Raw genomic sequence first — 15,959 nt, forward strand, 5'->3', positions numbered from 1 at the left:
CTACGCCGTATTTAAATCGACGTGTCATCACATTTGAATGCTTTGTTGCCCTGATTAATCGACCATGACAAACTTTCTTGGTTTCATCCTCTGGAAGACTTTATTACGAACAACAACGGGTCTGTCCATAGATTCAGTTCACAAAGCAAACCTGCACGGTTCTGAACTAGAGATTACACAAACGCAGCACTGGAGCCTTACAGAAAATCAATAAATAAAACTTCTTATTCTTATGAGATACAAGGAACAAAGCTGTAGCTTGAGACTATTTAACTCACAAGACATTTCTGTTTGATACAGAGACCGTATTTTTCTATAAACAAGTATTTATAAAATATTTCGTCCTAAGACGTCCAGTATTTAGTATTAGTTTTTAAGGTGGCTGATTTGGCTGATATACTTAGCAGCTGTAGCCTATTGAATGACACGGGCAGTGACCTTTTTAATGCAGTGCTATTGCCTTAAAGTACGTGTTAGCTACTTTGAAGAGACAGCATATTAATTCAAACATACACAACACCTGCTATCATAATGGTCTGTAAAACAGCTGCAATAATAGGATAATATAGGATCTTTCTTGTTCAACCAATAAATGTATTTTGTGACTTTTCAGAAAATATTGCAAAACTTAAAATTAATTGTAGTAAATTAGAACAGAACTTATTCAAACTCATCTTCACTGTCTGGAAATATTTTATATACAGCATCTCAAAATAAACTGGGAATTGACACGAGATTTAAAAAATACATCTATCTCTATATATATTTCTATGCTTTTGGTAACAATAATAACACTCCATTCTCTGTAAACAGTAGCAGTCTAACTGCACTTAAACACCATTAACTGTACTGTGGTTGAATGATGTGGCAAAAATAGAAATGCCAACCACTCCACGCAACTTTTGAAATGACTAGTCCAGGAAATGTGGCTTGAATGGAAACTGCATTTCAGTCTATCAGGCAAAAATAAAGAAAGAAAAAAAAAAGTATAAATAAATGTGTATAAAAAGGAAGAGAAGGATTCCCCTGGCTGGGTCTGCCAGTGCGATACTGGGAAAAGGCAATGCGTCTACTGAGTAAGCCTGGCACAGCTTTCCGTGTTTAGTAATAGCTGGTGTCGGGGAGGGGATTGATCACGGCAGAAAGTGCTTCTGTGACTTCATGCCTTTCCACGTTCTTTTCCTCAAGTGAAAGGTCAAGTCTCAAAATACTTGTAAATCTGAGAAACATACTGCATGACTCTCTGCCAATCTGGTCTGTCTGTGTGCATCAGCTCATCAATGTCCTAATAGAGAGAGAGAGAGAGAGAGAGAGAGAGAGAGAGAGTGTTAAAAGCAAATCATATACACTCACCAGATACTTAATTAGAAACAGCTACCTTGTGCCTACACTCATTTTTGTAGGCACGGTTACGTACTGTAACCCACCCGACAGTCTGGCACACTACCTTCTGCTCCGATTCAGACTACATGACATATATTATCGCTGAGGGGACCACTGACATTAGCACTGCGATGGTAATGGCATGGTTGTGGGTGTCAAGCTGATAGGCGTTTATCACCAACAGCAGTGGTGTCAGAATTTGTACGCATGCCAGTGTCACTGATGAGTTCAAAGTGGCCCACCACCCAAAAATATCCAACCAGCAGTGGTCTTTTGGCTGAACACACACACACACACACACACACAAACACACAAACACACACACACACACACACAGTGACAGAGGTAAATTCTCTAAGTGCATGTTAAGAAATGGTCAACGTGCAATCTTAGTTACAGGATCAATGATTGTCATTGATCATGGTTTGGCTTTCACTGTCAGTTATCATCTCCATTGATTATTTGTCCAATTACAGATTAGGTTCTTGGTTTTGCACATGTTAATGACTTTAGTAAATCAGTCCCTAATAGAAAAAATGCTAATACTCACCCTGTGGCCTCAGTTTATCGGGCCTTATAAAACCCTACGCTCACTTACCTGAATCACACTTATTATAATAATATGCACACATAAAGCCACCCTCATTTTACCAGTCTGCCATTTATGGCACAGTATGATGATAGCAATTTTGAAAAGCGGTAGTGACAAAGCATCATTAGTGCCTACCTAGCCATCTTGGGCTCGTTTATAAAGCCACACTGGTTATAAATCGAAGTAAAAACCAATACCGTAATTTTCTTATCAAGGCCGAGGTTCATTTCTGCAAAAGAAGGCCGATAGAAGACCCTTCCTTGCGCTTAAGCAGCTAAAAGCGCATTCAGCAGGAGGGTATAATGACCACGTCTGCTGCAAATTAAATGAGAAGTCAGCTCTTCAGTTATAAATTTGATTATTCGCTTTTTTCAATAAAGTTTCGCACTGTCCAAATATATCAGATTGTCAGAGTATCTGAAAACCACAGCAGGCATTACCTAAACTCCTGCTCTGAAAACTGAAAGCAGAGATCCTCTAACTGTTCCATGGCCTTTGGTGCACCAAGTTATCTATGTTGGGATCTGGAGCAGGCCGGCAAGTCAAAGCAGTTAAATAAGTCTAGCGTCACCTATGAATATGGCTCATCAGGAGAAAGCACACTGCAGCAGCACCGGGGCAGGCTTTCTCCCCTTGACCTGACGGCTGGGGTGTTCAAAGCGCAGTAGCGCTGAAGCCCTCCTCGGTCTCCGAGCCCCTTAGGCCCGTCTTGGTAAAATTACAGGCCTGTGTTTAAGGAGGAAATCAAGAATATCTTTCACCTGGTCTGCATTCATGTCACTAGTCTGACCAATAACTACATCCCCCAGTCCAATCTAGTCTATGCCCTGCAGACATCTCCTGCAATTGTAGGAGTCCGCACAGAAACACTGCGGCTCATGAAACATTTACAGCTAATTTAACACTCAGTGCTGTGGGTAGAGAAGCATTCAAACACAGTTTCATTTTTTATGCAGGTTTACCGTCATTTTATTTAACATTATCCTTCCCTCTTACCGCTTTTTTATTTTTAAAGTTCTTTTACATGAGTTTGTTTGAGGAAAGATGCACACAAGGTCCAACGATAAACCCCCTTCCTGAAGTCAAAAATGTTCTGTTGACGACCAAAGTACACAGAGAATGTGAGGTCTTGGGTAAAAGGCTCTCTAAACACCACTCAACTCAATGGCAGAACCCCATCTCCTAACGCGCTAAGAGCAACACAGCGTGTTGACCTGGGTCATTGTTCAACACTGAGACAGACTGAGAAGGCCAAGGAAGAAGGCTGAGGATGCAAATACCCTGACGTGCCTGACGAGCAAAAGCCTGCACTTGTCCTTAAAAGGGTGAAGTGTGGTGGTGCGTCAGATGCTGCGCTGCAGGTCTGTAGGATCTGTTCTAGCAAACAGCCATAATATGTTTGGTAATTAGGGCATTCAAGCCGGCCAGTGGGACGGCTCGAAATGAAGACAGAAAATGAATTATATGTAGCCGGAGGGGTTTCAAATGAAATCTGGAGTGGCTTTTTAATCCTGTAAGCATGGGATGGCGGGGGGCGGGTGTGGGGTGGAGGGGTGGTTGTTGGTTGAACAAACATGACCTCAAAAGAGTCAAGAACAGCGAAAGCCGGACAAACAGCTCGTAAGAGGCAGTGATTTCCGTAAAGCAAAATGAACCTGGGGTTAGGACATTTCACGAGCGTGGAAGGTCAGAGATTATTTTCTGGAACTGCAGCATCTTACCATAAGGCAACACCATTTCCCAAAAATCCCATTCACCACATAGTGTCCAGACACCCACAAACACAGTTTCTTTGTTTTGGGTCTGAAAGCACTGCACGACTGATAACAGCAGAACAAGAGCCAAATCAAACTCACTGTTTCTTAACTCTGATATATCAAAAATCTCTAATATAAGTGACAGTTGTGACAGCTGAACGGCCCCTCAGTCCCTCATACAGACCCTGACAAAAGGATGAACATTCCCAAGGCCACCTATAACTTCACTGGTTTGGTTTTGAGAATAAACTAGCGAGAAGGCAGACTACTAAAGTCAGTGGGGAGGCATGACTCCAACTCTGCTTTATGTTCTTGCCAGTTTTCTGTATCTACGCAGAAACTCCAGGATAACCCTGTCAGAAATGGGCGGACTGCACTACCAAGAGCTTCTGACTCCACCCCACTGGGGTTCTCACTGCTAGACTTTAAACTGTGAGAACAGCAGCTCTCGTAGGTGTAGTAAGTCATGGTGTGAGGTTTGCTGCTTTATATATGAAATCACAGTAAGAGGAAGATTAAGAGGGCCACACCAATCAACATAACCTGCTCTAAAATACGCTGACATTTTATTTCTAGAGGAACTTTCTGCAGCAGTTTATTCCGAAGTTACTGGTGAATGCAAAACGCATAGCTGTGTGTGTCCATGTTAGCTGTGTGCAAATGCTTGCGTTTTCTCACCAGAGAAGGTTTAATGCCGATGCTTTCTGCGGCCTGGAAGGCCAGGGTCAGATTGCGGCCCTATGGAAAAACAAACAGGAGGATTAGAGATCTTTTACCACACAGGAAGACCAGCCGAGCGACAAATACACAAATTGGCAGTGATAAACACCTGCGCGCACCGATGTCAATACACACCAATCCACACACAAGCACACGTCTGCACACCAAAAATAAACATCAACTGATCTCACTCTGGCTAATAGAGTTTGGCATGGCTGACCACCTACAGCCAGCTATGCCACACACGCTGTCACTCAGATTTACTGCACTCTATAAAAACGGGCAGTAAAAATATCAACAGTCAGATTGAAAGTATAAGTTTGACAATAAGAGTATTACAGTGCGGTAAAATGGCTGCATGGTGCCGGGTGCCGTGGGAGGCAGCTGGATGCTGCTTCCATCGCTGCCGTCCGCGCTTCTCAATAGCACAATGTGTTGACGTCAGAGGCCTCTCACTCAGCCCGTGGCATTCGTGAGCGTATGTGTGTATATTTGTTTTTGTCTGTGGCTGAAAACAAACAAACACTCCCACACCCACACGCACACGTGCAGGGATAGCTGGACAGCTCTCTGTTTACAGTGCATTGTGTATGTTCTTCCCTTCATATACCATCTGTGTGTGTGTGTGTGTATTCGCTAGATGAGCCTGCCAGTCACCCATTACAGGAGACAAAGCAGGAGAAAGGAGGCTTTGAGATCTTACACGCCATGATTGATTATTAACTGCATCGAGACTGGGCAAGCAGCACAGGTTGCCAAAGGGAAGGCTCCAATTAATAACTTTAAAGAAAAGCATGGTGTGTGTGTGTGTTTGTGTTTGTGTGGGTGCGTGTGGGTATGTGCATGCATGCGCATTTGCCTATGTGTGCGTGCATGCATGTGTGTGTGCATGTGTGAACATGTGTGCATGCATGTGGGTGTGGTTATGTGTGTGCATGCATGTAGGTTCTGTACATTTGCACGCAGATGTGTTGGGTAGGCATACCTTGTCCTGGCTGACAAGCTCTTGGTAGGGGATGTGTGCAGGCAGGTAGGTGTGCAGCAGAGCACAGAAAGCCAAACCATCACTCCAACTGCTGCTGAAGTTTGTCACATCGATATTCTGTAGTGCAAAAACATATCATGTGACTTTCTGTTCACATTTTGTGTGTGCATGAGAGAGAGTGTTTACTATAGGCAATACAAGCACACTAAGGTGTGACACAGAGCTGGGTGAGGTGAACGTCTAGGTTAACGTCACTCAGACAGCCGCCTGACACTGACATGGTACTTCAGGGTTACCCTTTAGGGTTGCCTCAGGGCACTTGAGTGCTAGGAAGTGTCATGTTTGAAAAGACAAGCACATCACATTGTGTACCGCACTCTGACACAAACAAAAGAACAACAGCAAAAAACGTCTCTTTAATAGTGTTAAAAGAGTTGCTTATGAAACCATAAATGGCTGCAATCAATAACACAGTCTAGTCAATACTATGAGTCCCTGGCTACATTACCTCAAGTAAGACTCTCTTCCCTAAAGATATAAAATCACATGGTGTGTGATTACCTTACATATATTTATTAGAAATACCCGGTAGATGTATAGTTAAACGCCTACGCGTCATTAAATGGTGTGTGTGTTTGTGTGCTAAACGCAACAATTATCTCATCTGAAGCTTCATTCTAAATTTTAGCTTTCCTCTGATATATTGATACATAATTCACAAACGTCTGTGAAGTGGTGTGAAATAACAAGGGTGCCTTGAAAGTTTCAGAACTGCGTAGTTGCTGAGATGCTGCTCATGCAAATATACAGCACATTTGAATATTTCTCCAAGTTTGTGCAATTAGCTTCTGCTTTCTACTTGTACACGGGTCTGTCACAGCATAGCTAGAGAGGAGCAACTGCTAGAGTTTTAATCATTGCGTACCATGGAATTACTGGGCGGTTCGGCATTATTGTGGATCACACGAGGCTCACGTGGGGATTTCTGTGGCCACTTCTTTGCCTTTAACCCAAGTTTAAAAGCGTATCATTACACTAGCCTGTGGAGCACAATGCAAAACATTTTCCCCCTGATAATTTAAGTCTGGTGTGATGCATGGCTTCATTATCCCTGGTGAATCACAGCTGGTGAATGGTTCTTTAGGGTCATTACAATTCAGCTCGCAGCATCATGTATCAAACGAAAGGTCCCTGAGAGCCCTTTCACCTGGAGAACTATTAGAAACCGAGTGGCGATGGTGAGCACTGGAACATGCGCCTCGGCACGTTCTCACGTTCTCTCTCTCTCTCTCTCTCTCTGTCACACACACTCACAAACACGCACACACAAGAAAAGTGGATAGGGAATGAAAGAATAGAAGCAGAGGTGTGTGGTGTGTGCATGATGTCATACATTTAAAGAGAATAGGACAAGACAGCGATAGAGAGAAAAGGAAACAGAGAGCGAGAGAGAGAGAGAGAAAGAGAGAGAGAGATATTAGTCGCAGCACAGGGCAACCACTGCGAATGGCTACACATGGGATACATCAGACTCCTGTTTCCTCATCCTTTGCTAGACTTCCTGTCCCTTCCTGTATCTCCCTGAACAGTTGTTGCTCTCGTCTGTGGCTGGGCTTGGGAACAGGGCAAGTGCCAGCTGAGTTCTCCCAGGCTCAGCTTTCCCCGGGCCTCGTGCTGCACCCACAGAGGCCCAACACGTCGTAAACGTGCTGTGAAGCACCCTTCACTGTGGGGCTCTGGATGGGCATCCCACTCCCACGCTCCACTCTCAGACGGGCCATCAGCACAGAAAGAGGACACTTACGACCACCCCGGGGGGACACAGGATAAAAATCCTGCACCTCCACTCTTAAGGGACCTGCATGCTATCTGGGCTTATACTGTGTGATTTGTATCATGTTGTATGTGTTCACTAGATAGGATTTCATGAAAGTAGCAGAACCATGCACGCTGAAAACTTAGATAACAGGATTTGATCCTTAAGCCAACAGTGTGAGATAATATGGAGCATTCAGGCTTAATGAAGTTTTAAATGCTAGCAGAATTAAATTCAAACGCCTTCAACCCATAAGGGGACAAAGTGTTAAGTGAAGAATAACTACCAAGTTAATCAATTGATAAGGCAGTGAAGAATGGTGCGTATTGACTCAAGGTTTTATTGATTAGGGCAATCGAAATTTCCTCTGTCTGTGTCTGAGGAAGACCTGCACAGACCTGTCAGGCAGGCCGACATTCTTCACATGCCTGTTGCACTGGTCTCTGAACAATTCTGTGCCTCACACATTTTCAGACACACACATCCATTTGGGGGGGCTAGAGATGGGGGAATGTGTATGAGGAATGTGTGTGTGGTAGTGTCTGTACACATAAGTGTCGAGGATTGTGTGTGTGGGTGGGTGGGTGTATGTGGTATAGAAGTGAGGTAGAGACGCACGGAGCTACATCCTGGTCAGTGTGACCTCTTGGGGGGGGGGTGGTTCTGGCCACACAGCGTAACAGACGTGGGGCGATGGGAGGGAGGGGACCGTGAGCAGGGTTATGAATGTTAAAACAACAGCAGCCTCTATCAGCATGCTGAGACCAGGCTCGCTAAAGCAAACACACAGTCCAGCGACAGGAAGTCACTGTTGGCCCACTCCAGCGAGAACGAGGAAAGAAAGGCCCCCGAGTAGGGGACGCCATTAACTCCTGCATGTAAACCGGTGTGTACAGGACACGATGGATTCTGCCTCCCTCTTTGTGAGATTGCCCTCTGCTTTGGCTTTTATGTGAAATCTGCCACTCCGGTCCACTATGAAGAACATCTTACAGGGAAAGAGAAACTCTGTCCCGAGCATCTAGTCCGCTTTGGGCTATACTGCAGCATAGTGGCAAGCAGAGTAGAAAGCATGGCAACATTTCCGTCATAAACAGGAGGCACAGATAGTGTTACTGCCAAAGCTTGTGGTTTTGTGTCAGATATCAACGCTTTAAGAACATTATGAGATGTTCAACAGGTGCCTACACAGGAAATTCATGAAGGGAAATGTGGGTTACTGAGTTTCTGGGGTTTTTTTTGCGCACAATTTAAACAGTTATTTAAACTTAAAGTGCATGTTTAGCAATACAGTTTGTTCATGACTGACATGTTATACAAATTTATATGATAACAGGCTTAATGGTATAATATTCAAGAGGTATGACCAGTACAGCAAGTATGGCTTAATATACCAATAAAGGTCTGAAACTGGGAAAATAACGTACCAAGAAGAAGAGTCATGTACTGAAGGGGAAAACAATAGAAAACAATTTTTCTACAATAGAAAGACATTTTCAAGTCCCCAATGTTTCTGTTTATGCAGCAATCTTTCAACGCACACTACCAGGCAAAGCCAAAACATTCACAACACTTTCGTGACATGTCTAATAAAGACACACTGCTCATCACACATTTGTATGTTTGCGCGTGCGCACACACACACACAGCCATCAACATTCTCTGGAAGCCGTTACTAAGCGTACATTCATGTCTGTGGGCTATGTTTAAGCAGGGGAGACGCCCTCTCCATGCCCATGTGAGAAAGCCAGGGCAGTACCCAAGTGTTTCATGCTTACACTCTCCTCTCATTCAGTGCCATATGAGCACAGTACTGACCCTCCTTACTAGAGCTGAGCTCCGTACACTGTGTAAGGAGCTGTACTTCCAAGCATGTCTGCAAAATTCTAGTGAGAAATGTTAATCTCCTTGTGATTGTTTTGTCTCTCTTTGGTTCTTGCTAGGGTACTAGATATCCTTCCAAAAAACTGTCCTTTTGCCTTATGATGATGGAAACAACATTTTCTGTGGGCAACTTAGCATATCAGTTTTGGCATCAAGCAGTGTGCAGTCATGGTCTGAGAGTGGTGCATTCGAGTGGCGTGTACTGCAGTTGTGGCCCACTAGTCAAATATTCCAGGGGCCTTATATAAGGGTGATATGATATTCATCTCGCCAACCTTTTTTCTGTTACAGTAAATCTGAAAACTTTATAGAGTGAAAATTATGTTTTTATAGTAACAAGTTTGTCCTTTTTTTTTTTTTTAGATGAAAGTCACTTTTATCAAATAAAAAACAAAATCCTGAACATTGAATTTAAGAGGTTTGTAATCTCCCATTTTTAACTAAATACAAATTAGAATTCAAATTCAGATTGCTTCATTGGCATGAACTGTAATGAGCTCTATCTCCTCTCCTCTCCTCTTCTCTCTCCTCTCTCTCTCTCTGTTTCTCTCTGTCTCTCTCTCTCTCTCTCTCTCAGCTCTATCCATAAAGGCAGCAGATCCCTGATCAAAGAGAAAATGCCAGAGAAGATTAGAGTCAACGTTGTCGACCAGGTTTGTGAGAGGTGCCACACACACACAAAGAGAGAGAGAGAGAGAGAGAGAGAGAGAGAGAGAGAGAGAGAGAGAGAGAGAGAGAGAGCCGGCACAAATAAACCAGAGCTGGCGAGGGCAGAGAATGAGCATTAGTGGAGCAGGGGCGGAAGACACAGCCCGAGCTGGAGGCCAGGGCAACATTCTGAAGAGAGTGACCTATGAGTGCACCGTCTGAGCAGGCGCGGAGGAAGCCACTCACATGACATGTGCACACAAACACACGTCAGAAGTCTCATGGGGCGCTGGAATGGACGCAAGCGGGTTTCGAGGGACTGGCCTGTGGTGTGGACAGCACACGGCACAGTGACGTCCTGCTGAAAGGAAAACATCTGGGGTACCAGTGTCCCAGAATAGCCTTCCTGTCCACATCCCAGTGTGGGGCTTGTGTGCCTAAATGCACGCTTCAGAAAAGGGGGTGGTCTCTGGGCCAGGGATGTTTTTGAGGAATCCGCTATCTCTATACCTCTCGTGCTCTCTCTCTCTCTCTCTCTCCGTCTTTCTCTTGTTCTCCCTCGCTCTCTCTCTCCTTCCTTCCCGCTCCCTCTCTTTCTCTCTGCGACGTTATGACGGCTTTTAGTTTAGTCTGTGCCTCGCTCCCCCGCTGCCTCCTGGAGGCACTGTGCTCGACGGGGTAGGCTGATATATCAGCGAAGGCTGTGGCAGGCCAACTTGACCACCAAGCACCCCCCCCCCCCCCCAAACACTCCCAACACCCCCAACACCCCCAGCAGTGCTGTTTATATTTGTGTGAGAGGCAGAGCGAAAGGCGAGCAGCTGAATCCTCTGTTTGAATGGTCAGCCTTCACAGCCCCTGTTTTCTTTTCTCATTGTCTCCATCCTGAACAAACAGCGCTCGGGACGCTCTTTTTGTAGTTCGGCCTTTCACAAGGTAAAAGAGTACGGGAAAAAAAGAAAAAGGAAACTGACCTAAATAAACTGGATCAAAGAGAGTATAAAAATACAGCGGGAACTTCATCTCAGGATCAATCCTAGGCTGCACTAGAAAGGACGGCGACCTCAGCAGTGTTTGAACTCTGAATAATCAGATTTCATTCTTTAACCATTCCGCATCTTATCTCATTCTGTTTTTATTTGTTGTCCTCGGTGACTGGAACCTGGGCTCAGACATTCAGATCAGCACTGAACTGATAGGAAATACTGATATAGATAGGATGCAAAGTTTTCTGTACTGGACGAACAGAATCACTTGTTGTCAAATGGAACAGGCTGTGCACATCTTACTGGTTTACATGTTCGCTAAAGCCTCACAAGCTGAGAATTTAAATATTTAACAATCATTAGCTAGTAAAACTGCATTTTCTTGTCTTATAGTGCTTCTGTGAGTGACCAAATGTTATGTTTCCTGAAATGACCACTGTTTGGGTTATGGATAGGATTGCTGAGAACATGAAAGGTACTACTAGTATATTGATATTGTAATTATCAAAGGATCTCACGAAGTCCTTGCAAATGTGATTATTTGTATTCTCATTAATTCTCCGTCATTCACTTTAACCCAGTCCAGCGTTTCATTATTAAGAGCCCCTCACGATCAATGGCCTTCCAGGAAACTGACATTTGAACGTGAGCTACGTGCTGTCTGCCTTCCAAATGTACTGACACACTACTAATGTTCGGCCTGGTCAGGAACATCCAGACGTATTAAGGTCAGGATGTGTGTGTGTGTGTGTGTGTGTGTGTGTGTGTGTGTGTGTGTGTGTGTGTGTGTGTGTGTGTGTGAGAGAGAGAGAGAGAGAGAGAGAGAGAGAGAGAGAGAGAGATGTGTGTGGATTTAGGGGGAGGGGCTTAGTGGTTATTTAGTATTACTGTATGTACTGGCCTCAGGCCCCAGAGGAGTAAGCTTTATGGTAACCGTGGAGACAGCAGATCCCTGCATCGGCGTCGTGTCTCGCTTTTTACTGTCTGTCAGCTGATTTGGTCCCCAGGCACAATGTACACAATACACAGACTCACACACTTTTGCAATTGACCAATTAAAGCTACGGACACTTCACCACTGACCCTCAAACACGACTTTGCCTTTGAGGTGACCTTGAACTACTCATGTAAACAAAAATAAATTAGGATTAAAACACCCTCACGATCATCCGTTCTGCTAAGCAGTCAATAACACTACCGTGCACATAATGTGTAAACTCCATATAAACATAATAAGATTCGGTGTTTTGATCACTTAGCTTGGCAGGTGCCAGTGTTCCTGAAGACATAATTAAGTTTATGAATTGATGTTTCTATGACGCTTCTCTGCTTCACGTTTTATCACTTCAGGGCTGCTGTGAAAGGGTTCACACTGAAGAGCTGAACCAACGAGCTGCACACTTCCTCTCAAACAAGCTCCCCAGCTCATTCATAGACAAAATAAATGCATTCATGCATGCTCGTTGCAGCTCTGGACAAATGCACACAGGCACGGTTTAACCTGCGTGTGCTGCAGCTCTGGACAAATGCAGACAGGCACGGTTTAACCTGCGTGTGCTGCAGCTCTGGACAAATGCAGACAGGCACGGTTTAACCTGCGTGTGCTGCAGCTCTGGACAAATGCAGACAGGCACGGTTAACCTGCGTGTGCTGCAGCTCTGGACAAATGCAGACAGGCACGGTTTAACCTGCGTGTGCTGCAGCTCTGGACAAATGCAGACAGGCACGGTTTAACCTGCGTGTGCTGCAGCTCTGTACAAATGCAGACAGGCACGGTTTAACCTGCGTGTGCTGCAGCTCTGGACAAATGCAGACAGGCACGGTTTAACCTGCATGTGCTGCAGCTCTGGACAAATGCAGACAGGCACGGTTTAACCTGCGTGTGCTGCAGCTCTGGACAAATGCAGACAGGCACGGTTTAACCTGCGTGTGCTGCAGCTCTGGACAAATGCAGACAGGCACGGTTTAACCTGCGTGTGCTGCAGCTCTGGACAAATGCAGACAGGCACGGTTTAACCTGCGTGTGCTGCAGCTCTGGACAAATGCAGACAGGCACGGTTTAACCTGCGTGTGCTGCAGCTCTGTACAAATGCAGACAGGCACGGTTTAACCTGCGTGTGCTGCAGCTCTGTACAAATGCAGACAGGCACGGTTTAACCTGCGTGTGCTGCAGCTCTGTACAAATGCAGACAGGCACGGTTTAACCTGCATGTGCTGCAGCTCTGGACAAATGCAGACAGGCACGGTTTAACCTGCATGTGCTGCAGCTCTGGACAAATGCAGACAGGCACGGTTTAACCTGCATGTCCTGCAGCTCTGGACATATGCAGACAGGCACGGTTTAACCTGCATGTGCTGCAGCTCTGGACAAATGCAGACAGGCACGGTTTAACCTGCGTGTGCTGCAGCTCTGTACAAATGCAGACAGGCACGGTTTAACCTGCGTGTGCTGCAGCTCTGTACAAAAGCAGACAGGCACGGTTTAACCTGCGTGTGCTGCAGCTCTGGACAAATGCAGACAGGCACGGTTTAACCTGCGTGTGCTGCAGCTCTGTACAAATGCAGACAGGCACGGTTTAACCTGCGTGTGCTGCAGCTCTGGACAAATGCAGACAGGCACGGTTTAACCTGCGTGTGCTGCAGCTCTGTACAAATGCACACAGGCACGGTTTAACCTGCGTGTGCTGCAGCTCTGTACAAATGCAGACAGGCACGGTTTAACCTGCGTGTGCTGCAGCTCTGTACAAATGCAGACAGGCACGGTTTAACCTGCGTGTGCTGCAGCTCTGTACAAATGCACACAGGCACGGTTTAACCTGCGTGTGCTGCAGCTCTGTACAAATGCACACAGGCACGGTTTAACCTGCGTGTGCTGCAGCTCTGTACAAATGCACACAGGCACGGTTTAACCTGCGTGTGCTGCAGCTCAGGACAAATGTGGCCCTCAGTTCCCCTTTTCTTCATATTGTGGGCTGCAGTATGTTTGTCAGCATGGAGGCTTCCTATTACACTGCCTATGATTTGACTAAAGGCCAGCTGACAGGCCAGCAGCAGTAAGCAGCTGACAGTGAGCCTGAAAAAACACTAGTGCTGTGTGTGGGGTCTCCCCCCCCTTCTTTTTCTCTCTCTGTCTCTCTCTCTCTCTCTCTCTCTCTCTCTCTCTCTCTCTCTCTCTCTCTCTCTCTCCTGTCTCTCTCTCTCCTGTCTCTCTCTCTCTCTCTCTCTCTCTCTCTCACTCCTGTCTCTCTCTCTCTCTCTCTCTCTCTCTCCCAAAGCAAGGCACTGGCAATAGTAACACCAAACAAGACAGATGAGGACAATAAAGCAGCCAGCTTCTACACACCTTATTTGAACCAGGCAAGAGTGCAGGCTATGTTTGTATGTGTGTGTGTGTGTGTGTGTGTGTGTGTGTGTGTGTGTAAGACAGCACAGTCAATATTCATACTGTTTATTGATAAAGCACCCTCTGATGAGTTTCATCCCTAAGGAAATGAACAGCAAAGTGATGTAGAATTTAATCTGGGCCCCTTATTAGGGAGGCGTTCGCTGTAGTACGTGCACTCCTCCCTGTACGTGCACTCCTCCCTGTCTCCTTTTCCCTCCCAGACCAGAGAGGACGGAGGAGAAGACTTGGTTGTTTGCACGGATGTGCTGAGGTGTGCGCACCTGGCTCTGACGAGAGAGCGTCAGCGAGGAGTGCCTGAGCGCGCGCGTGTTTGTGCGCGTGTGTGTGAGTAAGGACGCACGAGTGAGCAAGTGCTCTGTCCATCTTTGCGTATTGGGTGGCAGTTCACCACCCTCCTGCGTGCACCCTCTAAATGCCCGCAGGCCCTCACGCTGGAGGCCCGTGCGACTGCTGTGAGCTTTTCATCTGCTTGCATTACGCTCTGCTTGGCTTGTGCAAGTGTAGCGTGAGGAAAGCCCCATCATCATCATCATCATCGTCATCACTGCTACCGTCTAATACCAGCCGTCGCCCTGTCTCACATGCTGTACATCAGAAACGAGGCCCCACACTACAGTAAGGAAGATTTGTGTGTCATCACAGCTCAGTTGTGCAGAAGCCCATGGAGAATCTGCCTTTTAAGTGAGGCTTTAGCGCCCATCCCCATGGAGCAAATATGCACCAGCATATAACAGCCAACAGCCTAATTATTCTCAGTACTGAAACTCCCAGTTAAGAACGTACTGCATTTCAGTATGACAAATGCTGGCAGGCTTATATGGGAGTTAGTGTTAGGTGACTTTTATTAAGCATACAAATTAGTTTTTTACTCATAAACTAATAAATGTACAATTTATAACATATAAACCTATAAATAAATATTAACATTTTTTTTTTTCATTGCAAAGTATCCTTAGGTGTGAGAAAATGTCAATTTATATGGAACTTAATATTAATAACAACAATTATTATTACTGTTGCATTGTATCTGATGAAACTTGTTAACAACCTGTTGGATCAGAATAACTAAATACAGCTACATGTATTATGCAAAATGACTTCACGTATTATGATACTACAATTCCAATGTAGTATTTTTCTTCACGCAGTGCTGCACTATGGCTCCCCAAAATGAAAAGGCATGTAAAGAACAGGAGAAACCTGATCACGCACGTGCTCTCTATTTTAAGATGCTATGCGCTTACAGGTTGTAATTTAAGAAAAATACAGCACAAAGTCTTAACACATGACACAGGCACCATCGGACAGTCCAACATTCACCTTGCCAGGGCATTCATGGCATCTGGTGAACAGTGGTGACTCGGAATGATAAAAGTACAGAACCGCCAAGCGTGACTAAACATTTCAGTGGTCATACACTTTATGTACACGATGCAAACTCATCCCTCTGGAATGATTTCTCACAAGGAAGAGTGGCTATTTTTAACCACCGCCCCAGAGTTAGCTGCTTAAGTTAACACCGCAGATTGGGCACCCTGCATTTGTTCTGCACTTAAATCCATGCCATAATGGACGCACCTCTGACTGTGAGGTAACTGAGGGGACAGGGAACTGAGAGGAACTAAGCGAGAGCCCCTATCTTTAACTTTGTTTACCAGGGCAGGCTAACAGGGGCGTGAAGCGCTTCAGCGCTCACACATGAGGATGGAGAGGCCTCGCTCCCAGTCCCTATGGGCTTTTAATGGGCCCTGCAGAGAGTATTAGCACAGGGAGCGCCATGGG

General features: G+C 45.4%; 1 protein-coding gene across 4 annotated transcripts in view; it reads right to left on the reverse strand.

Annotated features, from left to right (window-relative positions):
- Nucleotides 1–77: 77 nt before the first annotated feature.
- The window catches only part of specc1 (sperm antigen with calponin homology and coiled-coil domains 1), a 70,995-nt gene continuing 55,113 nt past the window's right edge, over nt 78–15,959 (reverse strand). For all 4 annotated transcript variants that reach the window (XM_027004298.2, XM_027004299.2, XM_027004301.2 and 1 more), the window contains 3 exons: nt 5,438–5,554; nt 4,411–4,470; nt 78–1,285 (listed from right to left, as the gene is read on the reverse strand). In XM_027004298.2, the coding sequence (XP_026860099.2) occupies nt 1,196–1,285; nt 4,411–4,470; nt 5,438–5,554 (267 nt within the window). In that variant the 3' untranslated portion in view covers nt 78–1,195. The remainder of the gene's footprint in view (nt 1,286–4,410; nt 4,471–5,437; nt 5,555–15,959) is intronic.

The sequence above is a fragment of the Electrophorus electricus genome, chromosome 6 (genome assembly GCF_013358815.1).
Source record: "Electrophorus electricus isolate fEleEle1 chromosome 6, fEleEle1.pri, whole genome shotgun sequence".
Classification (NCBI taxonomy): domain Eukaryota; kingdom Metazoa; phylum Chordata; class Actinopteri; order Gymnotiformes; family Gymnotidae; genus Electrophorus; species Electrophorus electricus.